This window comes from Anarrhichthys ocellatus, unplaced genomic scaffold (assembly GCF_004355925.1).
Source record: "Anarrhichthys ocellatus isolate YVR2014 unplaced genomic scaffold, GSC_Weel_1.0 scaffold1, whole genome shotgun sequence".
Taxonomy (NCBI): Eukaryota; Metazoa; Chordata; class Actinopteri; order Perciformes; family Anarhichadidae; genus Anarrhichthys; species Anarrhichthys ocellatus.
The window spans coordinates 17,365,786-17,379,455 of record NW_022280031.1 but is presented as its reverse complement, the minus strand read 5'-3'; the positions used below and the strand labels follow the sequence as shown (position 1 = coordinate 17,379,455).

Here is a 13,670-nt window from a genome sequence, read left to right as displayed (position 1 = left end):
TAAATTAAAAACATTTTAAATCTATTATCCACACCCTGTTTAGTGTGTTTCCAGGGTATCACATGGATTGTGTCAGAAATGTTAGCTCTTCAAACCCTCCTCACGTAGACAAGCCAGTGTTTTGGCAAAGTCAGCATTGCCCCATAACTCTTCAGCGGTGAATCTTAAGGCTGGCTGATATACTGCGTCTAAAAGGTTTGAGACTGGAGCTGGTCGCTCCCCCATAAATATCATCTCCGTATCCAATACAGAGAGTAAAACTGCTTCAACAATCCTTTCCTCGTAAATAATGGAAAGAAAGATTTATTTTGAGAAAGAGAGACCAATTTCAGTCTCAGGTTCGTTAACAACATGCCAATACAGACTTTGTATATATTTATTTAATTATATAATGTTGCAAGGTGCTATGAGCAGAACAAATTTCACAACTTCCATAGTCTGTAAAATACAACAAATATATTTCTGTTTTGGACGTTTTTCTTAAGAATTATATAGTTGCAAACTATGTAAAAACAATTTACCAATAATTCTGATTTCTTTGCATTTGTATGGTCCCCCGGCATATCACATGTTGAAAATACAAATAAGTTACCATCATTTTGATCAAAAGAAAGTATAAATTCCAAAGGAATTCAACAGAGCTACGTTATAAAAAAGATGAATAAGTTGTCAAACAGTTACAGTACAGAACATCACTTGAACAACAGCAACTGGTACGTTGTTCCATCAGAGACGAGGCAAAGAACTCCAGCAGGAAGATGACCAAGATGAGCTAAGGCCAAGTCCAAATAAACATCCATCCATCCATCCATCCATTTTCCTCCGCTTATCCGGGGTCGGGTCGCGGTGGCAACAGGCCAAGCAGGCTGACCCAGACTTCCCTCTCACCGGCAACATGTTCCAGCTCATTCTGGGGGATGCCGAGGCGTTCCCAGGCCAGCTGGGAGATGTAATCCCTCCAGCGTGTTCTGGGTCTTCCACGGGGTCTCTTCCCAGTTCCCAAATAAACAAACAGGGAATATTAGATGCAAGAAAACCAAGGCTGGAAGGCTAGAATCACGCGCTAAATATTCAGCAGAGGGGGAGGGTAACGAGGGACAGGTGGAACCAATCGGTGTGGGACAGGTGGACGCAAAGGCGGGAAACACCCAAGGGCAAGACGTGAGGTATCTGAGGAGCAGGGCGGGACAGAACGATGAACCTTTTCCATCTTGGGAGATCCAGGCTGTGTTCAGTAACACATGCTAACGTACTGTTTACACTGTTGATGTCAAATCTGGTATGTAGTGTGTTCGCCCTGCGTAGTATGTGCACTTTGTGTACGGGACAAAATGCCTGAGTTTATAATACATGAGCAAGAGTTTTAAGGCTTGAGCACTTTTTCAACTGCAATGCATTGTGTCTGGGTGCCTTGAGACCGGCTGTCAGTCTTGTGAGATTTCAAAACAGATTAACAACAACAGAACAATCTTTGTTGCTTCGGAAAGTTCCAAAGTATGAACGTGTCTGCCATGAGAAGAGCTCGTCACATTCTCTAAACGCTACAGAAAGGTGCTTCAGTGCTTCCTCTCCTATCTCCTTTAGCGTAGGGAACACTGGACCATACTGTACCAGACAGGAAAGGAGTTCATGCCGTCCCACAATTTCTTGCAGCTGCAACATTTAAAGCTGAGGACCGTCAGGCTGTCAACATCCGCCGTTGCTGTTTAGATGTACACTGTGCGGTAATTAAAAACATCGTTCTCAGGAGGGGAAATTTAGTTTTGGACAGGAATCCTCCCATGAGTTTGTTATTGTATTAATATTCACAACAGCAAATATAAAAACATAAGTGCAGTCTGATTTTCAGTTCTCTCCACATCCTTCCTTGAACCCATGACATTTTCCATAGAGTTCAAGGAAGAGCGGTTAGGACAAGACATCTTTCAAACCGCAGCGAATACCTCCTGCCCGTTGTTAAACTTCGTCATTCAAAATGATTCCATGGCTCGCTTCTGATCCATTAGTCACACTGGAGTATCTTAAGAACATTGTTTCTAAATCCAGTAAATGTCTTTGAGGATTAAGCACTTGTCTAATAAGAATGGACTTAATAATCGATCATCACCTCAAGAAACATAATAATGTTTGAAAGATTCTTTACAAGGCAAAGGTCTGCTTCGCCCTCTGCAGACTTGTTAATCAGACAATGGGCGCTAACGTCTCCCTCTCTGTCTCACTCTCACACTCTCCCCACCCCTATATGTCTCTCTCTCTCTCTCTCTCTCTCTCTCTCTCTCTCTCTCTCTCTCTCTCTCTCTCTCTGCACCCGTTTCTTTCTCTGTCTATATCTCTCGACCAGCAGTGAAAGGTGCAGAGCTTCAGGCGATCAAGTCAGAGTTGACTCAGATTAAAGCCAACATCGAAGCTTTGCTGGGCAGACTGGAGCAGATCACAGAAGACACACACATCACCTCCTCAGGTGACACACACACACACACACATGCACGCAAATCAAACAATCATATTAGGAATGATGAGAACAAGATGGAGATTATGTAAACAATGTGCTGGGATTATGTTGATGTGCCTCTGCTCATAGCCGGCTGTTGACAGAAACATGATCACAGTCGGGTATGTGGGGAACTCTACCTCTGAATACAACCAACACAACTCTGACTCTCTTATTCAGCTGTTTGATTAAAAAAAAAACAGACTGCAGCATTCACAAAAAGATACAGAGTCAGAAGGTTATTAAAACGGCAGCCCAGAAGATTATGGGGTTTGTGAAGGGACATCAGTAGCCATGTTGGTCTTAGTCAAACTAAATATTGTAGTGGTTTTAATATTGTTTTTCATTTTAGAACAATGTAAATTCAACATCAATTTTGAGTTTTAGTTAGCCTTGAACCAAGATATATATTCTTTTTGTGGTATTGATATGTAATGCATAAAATACTGCTCTGCCATAACTTCTCTCGACGTTTTATGTAACACATGTTCTTGCATATTTGATGTTGTACTTCAGATTTAGAGCCGGGTTTGTTGGGGGCTTCGACAGTTCACTTCCTTATTAGAAAGTCTCTGGGAGCCACGTGTGCTTTTCAGCTTCCTGGAGACAAAAATGGAAGTGTCACATCAAGAGAAATGAGCAGGAAAGAACATGAAATATGACTTTCCTCATTGATGTTACTCTCTGCGCTGTCTTCTGAAGACATACTGTATGTGGCTTATTTGATGTTTCAATGAAAAAGTCACCGAGGCCATGCACATTTTTTTTTTTACATTATAAACCAAACCCAGCCCGTGATGAAATACCTGCTAAAATAAAGTAAATCTGCCAATGGAAAAAAAAAAAAATCATGTGCAAGGAAAAGTATGCCACAGTATAAATAAAAGAAGAAGAGAGAACCGAACAGAAAAAAGTACTTTCATGGGAGTAAGGTCAAGCTCTTCTGTTTTTAGCAAGACAGACCGGGAAAATATTTCTTTATTTACCGTCATCTGCTTAAATCTGAATATATGACTGAAGATGTGACTGACATACAAACAGATAATGTGGTACAATATGCATGGTGCACACTCAGTTAATTAAATAAAGCGCTACATAAATCTGCATACAAGGTGGCTGTGCAATGACATGTAAGTGAGCTGTGGGAAGAAGAGTGACTGATTCTTTGGTAGTGTTTCCCAGATGGCAGAGCAGCAGAGACAGTAGGGAATGAGCTGGCTAACACATTTACAAAACTCTACAAATATACTGCATCATTTTTGTCGTTTGATGTTTCATGTTTTGTACATTAGAGCTTCTACATTTTCTTTCATGAGCCAAAGTACCCTGAACAAGATACAGAATATACCTGAGACCCCCTCATGGATGTCCCTTTGAATCATTTCTAGTAGCTTTTCCCCCCTTCTGTCGTCTTACTTATGTAAAAAGTTGACTGTAAAGTTGACTGCCAAGGGCGGATAAGGCATGCCAAGCGTTCCTATCCAAGGTGCCGAGTGAGAGATCACATACGATGTTATATGGGACTCATCCACCACCTCAAACCTCCCCATGACATGGACTTCCAAAGACGCCATTGAAACTTATTTGGGATGTATCAAAAGCAATCGTAACCAAACACGTTACCCCTCGCAACATAATTCACAATGTAGTTTTGTCATATGGGAACGTAACTTTTAGGAGACGGGACTTTAATGAGATGCAAAAGGCTTTCAACACTGTAATGACAGGGCTTGTGCCTAAGCTGCATGACAAGGGGGGTGGGACCATGTTGAAATTAATATAAAACACCCAATTTTACACAAGAATATCTGGTTTGAATACAAGTTCAATGTCGAGCCACAGGCCCAAGTCATTTATGCATAGTTTTATGCAGACAAGTACCATCATTACAAGTAGAGTTTAGTTTTACAAGGCAGTTATTAGATTGAAACCAGTTTAGTTGTTATCCAATTGTTGGGCCGTTTAGTGTTTGAACTTTGGGGGCATCATCATTTGACATCTGTTCATGTCATTTAGTAGATGTAATGTTAAGTGTAATTATGGGAAACAAATACAGGATAACATCACACAGAAGGGCCCAGAGGGAGGTCAAGTAATATTTCTCCCATCTGCTGTCAGGCTGCAATTCAGACTGCTGTGATGAACAAAAGGCAACAGATTTGTGGACCTGCACAGTTTGAGGAGGATGTGGTCAACCTGAGGGGCCTCTGACAATCACGTTACTCTAATGCTCTCTGGGATATTTAGTCATCAGTGTTGTTTGTATGTATGTATATAGAATGACCTCTGAACTTGCTTTTGCTTGTCACAGTTGTGGTGTAGAAACTAGAGCTGGAGGAACTGGTAATTCATATCCAAAACGTTTTACACAGACCTCAGTGTTTTAATCTGTATTTAAACATTATGAAGGTTGAGGACAGATGTGGTGACCACCACAGGGTTAAAATGGAAGCAAATCTTAATTCATGGAAAATAACTTGCATGTAACATCCTCCTGGAAGCATAGGCCGACATCAAAGCATGACAATCAAAGCACATTGTGTCTTCACTGGCCAGCAATACTTCTTCCATACGACCAATACATATCCTAATAAAATTAATTTGAATCCAGCCTCATGAAATCATTACTTAAAAATTACAGAATTGCCCACAAAGACAGTAGGTCACCAAGACAAATATAAAACTACATATAAGAGCGAGTGGATGGAAACAGACTCCGAGATGAAAAGAAAGCAGAACCAGCCATTCTCTGAGAGCATGTGGAGCTGGACAGTGTACTGAGCTTATATCTGCACCAGGAGCCTGGGATGCAGCTTCAGAAACAACACACAGTGTGAACAAAATGTGTGTGTAGCCTGATTCACTGTTAGGGGTCTTGGTCATTTCATGTATTTCTGTGAGACCACGGTAAACAGCAGTAGTGTTGGGAGCCAGGTCGTCCAACAGTAATCAAAGTGAGTAAGGAAAAGGGTATCGTGCATGGGAATAAGGACTTTCCAGTTTCCAAATGCCTTCCTCTGCTGACCACATGCAGCTTCTACTGTCTGTAAGTATGTTTACGAGAAGACCTGCTCATAGATATTAACCCCATCATTAATTATTTCCAGGGCATCTATGTTTTTGAGAAAGCTCAAAGAGCATGGATGTAGTTAAACTGTCCTTTAAATGTCTCCTCACCAACCAAAAACACATGCCAATACAGCCAATCAGAGCATTTAAAGAAAGTGCTCATGTTCACATTCATATTCAGCACAAACACACATACATTCCTACCTCACCAACAGTGGACGATCATGCTACTCCAACCAAGTATGGACCTCTTTTTCTGGTCATTTTGAGAAGATAAAAAACAAGAATAGAACATTTCTTTAGGTTCCTGGAATATTTTTGCAAATGTGCTTTGTCATTGTTAGTTTTTAAGACAGGAGGGGACTTTCATTTACAGCATTCCTTCACCTAATGTGTGCTTGTTTACTGTAAAGACTTTCTTTGTTTCTTTCTAAAATTGATAATTTAACCTAAATGTTGTCAATATTTTAAAATATAATAAAAATAATCATGGCCACTTCAATTGAGAATAAGTAATGTTTTACCTGCAGCTCAGAAGTAACTTGGCTGCATGCACTAATGTCAAGGACTGCAGTATTGGCACTAAAATGTAATGTATAGTCTTTAATATAAATGTATACATATTTTCTTGTTAGTTACATTTTAGAGATTGAATACAACAGTGTAATAATATTCATGTCTGTGTTAATGCTGGTCAGTTATTGTGACCTATGTGGAATGGTGAAGTATGCTTTTTAAAGAGGAATCCTTTCATCCTGTGGATTGTATCGTATTTGAGTCACGAGGAAAAATACATTTCCCAAATTTAGGCACGTTTTGAATCATGTGTCATCTAAACTGTTCTGCCTTGGTCTCTCACACGTTTGTGCACAGACACACACACACACACACACACACACACACACACAGGACACTTACCTGGATACTTCAGAGCAGACTATTGTGTGACATTTTATTTTTCCATTGTTTCTTTATCATTGTATCACAAGAATCAACTCTCAATCAATGCTTGAAATCAGTCTCTTCTTTTCAATCATAAAGGACGGCTCTGTGTTTTCTCTGCTTAAAGAGATAGGAGAGGAAACAATGAAGGTCCTCTCATGGGACCTTGGAGAATTCCACCAGCTGTTTTTATGGCTGATACGTGTATTATACATGTTATACTTTCCACATTTTTCTAACTTTTGTGTGTGTGTGTTGGTGCAGAGCTGAGGAAGGCGGGGGAGTGTAAGAGCGAGGAGGCGTGGCAGGAAGGGGAGGAGTCGAGCTCAGAGCTGGAGGACGAGGAGGAGCACAGACAGAACAGCGAAGCTGAAGAAGAGGAAGAAGAAGACGACGAGGAGGAAGAAGAGGAGGGAGAGCACACGCAGGACGACACCCATGACCACATGCTGGTATTTACACCTGTGTGTATGTGACAAACACAATGAGGACTCCTGTAAGTTTACGGTTTTGTGAGGACCTTTGGACATCCTCACAGTAAAAGACAGATTTCAGAAACAGCAATGAACAGTGTGAAGAATGATGGTCCTTTTATTCCTCCTCAACTTCTGCTTTATTGCTTTAATAGTTTGATACAACATAATGAGTGTGTTGCTTACAAGCTTTTAATATCTTAAATCTCCTCTTGTAGAACAATGAAGAGATGAACTAAAATGAGCTGATGATAATCCATAAGTCATTTAAGTTGTTAGTTAAACTTAAACTCCAATTGTTTTGTTTTAAATATTATGTTAAATTGGGCTTTGGACTGTTAATCAGGCAAAAGAAGCATATTTCAGCAAAGACCCTTAGGCTCTGGCAAACTGTGAGGGGCCTGTTTTACTATTTTCTGATATTGTGAATCAAAAAGATCAACACATAAATAAATAGTGTCAATAACTGATAGTTGCAGCTATATAGCAGTTCTTGTCAAGATCAGAGGCAATATCAAGCAATTTATTTTAGTCAATATTCTGTTCCCGTAAGATAGCATATTTATGTATTTATTTTGAATATTAATTTAAGGCTTAAGCATTCATAGCATGCATCAAGCGATGCATTTTAGCTGACTCGCATGGTGTGAGGGACTGCTGCGCCTGCTGCACCAAGATCCCGAGATGTGTTTCTTTCTTGCTGAATTAATTTGTACTGTATTCATACAAAAAACATCACTCACCTGACTAATAACACAACATTCCTGCATTATAACATTTTCCATACAGCCAATAATAAACAAAATACACATAATTCTGTCTGAAATGTAACATTTTACAGACAAAGTTTCAATCATTATTCTGACAGTGAACTAGCCTCATTATCAGCTGCAGGGAATAGTAGAATCAACAACATATGAACACCAGTAAATATTTAAAAATAAAAAGGAAATATGAAAGCCTCCAGCTGTTTTCTCTGAAAAACACCAGGAGGCTCCCTGGCTTGAGATCTGTGGGAACCAGCCCAGTCGGCCTAATCCAACGTAGGCACTGGCTCACACACAGCAGTTGGAGTGACTCACTGCAAACACAAACACAATCTGCCACAGTGGAAAACCGTACGCCGCCACTCCAGTGACGTCCCTTAAGGAAAATTAATTAATATTCCTAGCATTCATAAAAGCTTAAAGGCTGTATAGCCTGAAATCATAAATCGTGTTATGATTGGTCACTCGAAAGACAAATAATCAGCAACTCAATAAGTCATTTTTCAACATTACTTAGTTCCAGCGTCTCAATTGTGAGAATTCACCGCATTCCCTCGTCTTTTGTGATGATTAATTTAATGTAATCGGCTTTCGGACAGTTGGACATTAAAAACAAGCTATTTGAAGATGTCACCTTCTTACATTTTAATGATCAATTAATATAGAAATGTGCACATTCCAGTGATCTTACTTTCATTTTCACTGGCATGGTATATGTAATAATATCCATAATATTTTAGGGAGGCATGCATTTGTACTGTATGCAGCACATATGTGTATATATATATATATAAGCATATGTTCTATGACGACAACACAATGTATCACAAAGCTTATATTTATGTATGTTACTGAAATGAGCACACTGAAGATGTTAACCATGGCTGTAGATGGTAACACAAAATCCCTCCTAGCGTTTCATATTAATTGCCTTTACCTTATTTTTCCTCATATTAGGTTGTCTTTTGATTCTATTATAAGATGTGAGCTGTCTTCTTGTGTACGTTGACTTGACTATGTATTATTTTTGTCCATGTGTTGCACGGCCAGTCTCATAGGGCAGCTAGCATGTCTGTGGACTCCTCAATAAGCAGCAGCAGGGAGAAACACCGCAGTCGGCTACCTCCACACCTATCAGCGGTACGCCACAGGCTGCTGCTCCCCACCTGCTGTAATCTAAACAGAGCTGCTCTCCCTCTCCTTCCTGCTACCGCTGACCTCGGCCGCTCTGTTTACATCAAAAATAAAGCAAGCAACTGCTTGCTGACTGAAAGCACATTTAGTCTGGTCAAATGACCAGAGAAAAGAATAATTCTAAAATAACACATGGGTGTATCCTCGGATATATTTATCAAATCGCCCAATTTCCCAGCATTATCTTATTTCCTTTACACGGTATGGAAGTTGCACAGCGAGACACAAACACACCCTCCTTTACCTTTATTATCTTCTTCAATGGGGAGGAGTATATAACAGGTACCACGTTGTTACAGCCAGGTGTCATTCCCAGGTCACCAAATACCAACGCTCTGTCAAGTCCCTCTGGGTCTGATACTGATACGCATACGCGTCTGTCTCAAGGTCCGCATCAGGAGCAGGTCGGTGTTTAAGGAAAGATCAAACAAACACAGGACTTTCATCCATTAAGTTACCATCCGTAAGTTAACTTACAAACGTACTTAACTTACGGATGTAACTTAAGCTTTGCAACAAACATACAAATTTTAAGTTACATACGTAAGTTACTTTAAGAAATATACTTAACTTACATCATGTACATAACACATAACTTTTTGTACTCATGTTACGTAACAAATGTACTTATTTTAAGTTACATACAGTATGTACGTTTCTTTACGTTAAATACTTAACGTACATAACTCCCTTACATACTTGAGCTACGTAATAAAGGTACTTATTTTAAGTTACATATCTATGTTACTTTGACCTAATAGTTAATTTACATTGCATACATGACACACTAAACTAACATACTTAAGCAACGTAACAAAATAGCAGCTTACTAAAATAGCATATGTAACTTATGTACATAACTTAAGTGACGTGAAATAATACTTATTTCAATCTTTAATCTTTTGCTGAACCTAACCGAGTAGTTTTATTGCCTAAAGTGATGTATGAATCTGTATGATCTGTATGAAAATATGCAGAATCCCAGGCTTCTTATGTTGCCTTCATGTGAGCAAAAATGTTCTATCGTAGTTTGAGGCCAATTTCACAGAATTACATATTTTAGATTACATGTTTGTGTTTTCAGACTCTGGTCTTTTCTTTTGTTGTTTTGTTCAGGAGAACAGTCGCATATCACCAGAGATGGACTCCATTCACCCATGAGAGGTGAGTGTTTCTTTATGAAATTGGGTTGCTTTCGAACACACTCAAAACCACAAGACCCGTCTTTCTCTCTCTGACGTGACGTTCAAGCAGCTGCCATTTAAAATGTCTTTTTGCCAGTATAAAAGAAGACACTTCTCAGAAATGTGCCAGCAAAATAAAGCGCAGATGATTGTCCTCTAGAGAAAGCTCTGTATGACTGAAGCACCATCATCTGTTTGAATTCCTGTAGTAAAAACTTCTGCCTCTTGTTGGATTCGTCTTGCATTCTGTTAGAGGCTTTCTGGCGCAGCCGTGTTGTGGAAGTCAAAGCAGTGACGTTTGAGCCACATTTATTTCAAACAGATCTGGAATGATCCGGGGCTGACTCATTGCGTCTGGAACTCTCTGTCATGCTTTGAAGACTGAGACCTCTTATAATTTTCACACAGACGGAGAAATATAAAACAAACACTTTCTATCAGTTATGATCAATATTTCAAAACTTTGATAGAGCAGCAGATCAAACTGGGATTTTTTTTTTTTAAACCTATATTTAGCAGTTGGGGAATGAAGGTCCTTGCTCGAGGGCACCTCAGTGGTGGTAGCTAGCTGCTCTTTCAATTTCCCCATCCACGTTTATTCTGCCGGTCCAGAGATCGAACCGGCAACCATACAGTAGTCTGTTTCTCTAGCTATTCGGCCACCTGCACCTCATTTTGGTACAAATCCTTGACAAACAACCATTTTCCAGAAGGTGTAGATACAATCTCAACACGTCAAACATTTCAACACACATTGAAAGAGCCAGTGTGGTTTTAATTTCTAATTTCAAAAGTAAATATTCTGAAACAAATCATTTTCTATATGCTGATCATAATCAAAGGAGAGCGAAAGGTTTTACTGATTCAATTAAATCTTCATATGAGAAGAGTCGAAAATACAAACCATGTAGAACTACTTGAAGGAAATGTGCAATTTATCAGGGCTGAATTAAAAAGGTTATGAAAATAAAACATCCACAGCTTTAACACAAAGTCGACATCCCTGACCCCCCACAGTTACCTTCCCATACAAGGAAACTACATTGTGAGTTATGTTTCGAGGGAAACATATTTTGTTGTGTATTATGTTTGCTTTTGAAGTATCACAAATAAGTTTCAAATGAGTCGGCAAAAGTCAGCATTTGGGAGGATGTTGGGCTTTCACCAAGGACACTGCGCTTCCTGTTTGTAGCCTAAACACAACCAACTTCTTTGGTTGCGTTTCCTGTTTTCTTCATAGTTATTTAAGGCCAAAGAATTGTTTTAACTAAACCAAACCAACTTGTAGCATTTCTTCCTTTGTTTTGTTTTTGTTTTAATTTACAGAGTTGATTCCATGTTTCAAACTGTTTGAAACTGCAACCATAACCTGGGAGGAACTAGGTTTCCCTCGACATATACTGTGAGAGCACAGTTTGGTTGTCTGGGAACGTAATAGTTGAAGTCAAAGTTGTGATTTTGATGGAGCTCAGATTCTCTTCATGTCATTGAAGGAATACATACTGTATGTATTCTTAATATGAGTTCCTCTTCATTATCATCATGTCATGTTTAATATTACTCAAGATTCATTTGTTGTGTGTCAGGCTGAGCAACAAGCTTGTTACATTGCTCTTTTTACTTAACATTGAGTTTGGAAGATGCATGTTTTGGTGCTCTCATTTTCATGACTAATAATATATTTTCTTGATTAAAGGCAACATGGCTGCTCATGTGTTATTGATGATAATGTACACAGATGTTGGTGGAGAAGGCCCTCGGTGTTTATGAACCAGAACATCATCAGTGGGTCTTTATTATCTAAGCTAAACAAAGAGGCATTGCTTTGGAACTGAACAAAAACGTTGCCGCACAATATACCAAGTGTTTCCATAAATGTTGATTTAAGTCCAGCTCATGAACTTTGATCACACCACATAAAATTAAAACAAATGTTTTCATTTTGCTCCCTAGAGTGAAATATGTCTTTTCTTCTCCAAGGTGGAGACTGTTCTGAGCAGTCCTGCTGCTTTTATTGAACAGGGCGTCATATTACAGCATTACACCCGGAGGCAAAACATCAGCTCAAAGAAGTAGAGGTGTCCTAATGTATATTTCTGTGTTTCTGCGTAAGACAATCTTTTTGGACAATTTACAAAAACAAAGATCAAAAATGTAAACAAAGCAAATATTAACACTACTTTTAAAGAAGCATTTGCCATTGGAAGATGTAAACCGTCCTTGACTAGTGGTCTTAAGCTTTCAAGGAACTGGTTTTATCTTTAGAGATTGCATTTGAAAAACAGGAATAACATGTTATTCTGTGCTCTTTCGCAAACCTTGGACACACTCCCTCAATCTTCCCTTTCTTCTCTGAATTTCCCTCTTTTGTGGATGAAAAGACGTATTCCACCCGATCTTCACTGAGCAGACTGTCTGCTTTTAATTCAAGGTCTTACCAGGAAAAGAGGCCCAATGAAGTGAGCACTCACTCCCTCGGAGAGAGTATCACGAACAAATATTATGTTCAGGCTACACGTTTCTGCCATGAGAGGTTTTTTTAGGTAAAGCTAAGAATTGGAAAAAGTAGTTTCATGTGAAAACTAAACACAGATCGAACTGTGGTTACAGCTGTGGAATCATCACTTTCTGGCCCACAGCTTAGATTTGTGTTCTGTTTGTTCTGAGGTCCACAGTTTTCACTCTTTATTCACCGGCCTTCTGCACAACCCCTGCATGTTTTGGCGAGGCATGCCATATGACTTAAAGGAATACTTTATCCACAAAATGACCTTTTGTGTATCAGTAACTCACCCCGTATTACCTTGAATTCTTGAAGCAAACTTTATTTTTCTCACGTGGCTCCAGAGGGTGAAGCTGCGACATGTGGAGCCGGCTGTTTCGCTGTTCCATAATTCTAAACAGCACCACTGTAGAAGGCAAGGTGAGGGTAAGGACTGCCATCACAGCCTCCCTGAGGTTACTGGCTACCTCCAGAAAGAGAGAGAGAGAGAGAGAGAGAGCAGCGAGATGTTGTTTTGTGCTGCAGTGTCCGAAGCAGCACACTGGTGCAAAGCAGTCGGAGATGCAATAATAACCTGGTCCCGATGAGACGGGGGTGTAGTTTTCCAGAGTTGGAAAAAGCCGCCTACGTGAAGGGATCCAAAGCAAGGCCACATCGGAGGAAGTCTGAGCAGCAGCTCTTGCTGGTAGACGTCTAAGAGGCCGTGTGCAGGTGCAGGGTTGTACCAAAATGCCTCTTGGATCTGCCACCATTGTTATGTTGCAGGGCAGGTCCTGAGAGAGTGAAAATAAAAAAAATAAAAAATGCCTTTTCTGTGAGCAAATCATCTGGGGAAGAAAAAAAGCAGCTGCTGCGAGGCTCCCGGCCAAGGTGCAGATGGAGAAAAGCCATCGCTCGTGGGGCTCCTTATCCCTCAACATCAGCCTCCAGTGCTCCCAGCGGGGAGGAGGGAGAGTTTCAGAGAGATAAAACTGTGAGTTTTTCCCAGTAAATACTTTGTCCTCTTACTCAAGTATATTCTGATGACTTCTTCTTGAGTACTTGTTT

At 39.9% G+C, this 13,670-nt stretch overlaps 1 protein-coding gene across 6 annotated transcripts in view; it reads left to right on the top strand.

The window, feature by feature from the left end:
• raly (RALY heterogeneous nuclear ribonucleoprotein) overlaps positions 1 to 13,670 on the top strand; it is a 100,600-nt gene that overhangs the window by 79,956 nt on the left and 6,974 nt on the right. For 3 of the 6 annotated variants that reach the window (XM_031853447.1, XM_031853366.1, XM_031853072.1), the window contains exons 7-9: positions 2,342 to 2,461; positions 6,767 to 6,954; positions 10,053 to 10,100. In XM_031853447.1, the coding sequence (XP_031709307.1) occupies positions 2,342 to 2,461; positions 6,767 to 6,954; positions 10,053 to 10,097 (353 nt within the window). In that variant the 3' untranslated portion in view covers positions 10,098 to 10,100. Of the gene's footprint in view, positions 1 to 2,341; positions 2,462 to 6,766; positions 6,955 to 10,052; positions 10,101 to 13,670 lie in introns of those variants that run through there. The other 3 variants (XM_031853155.1, XR_004212982.1, XM_031853240.1) reach the window with 3 other exon arrangements.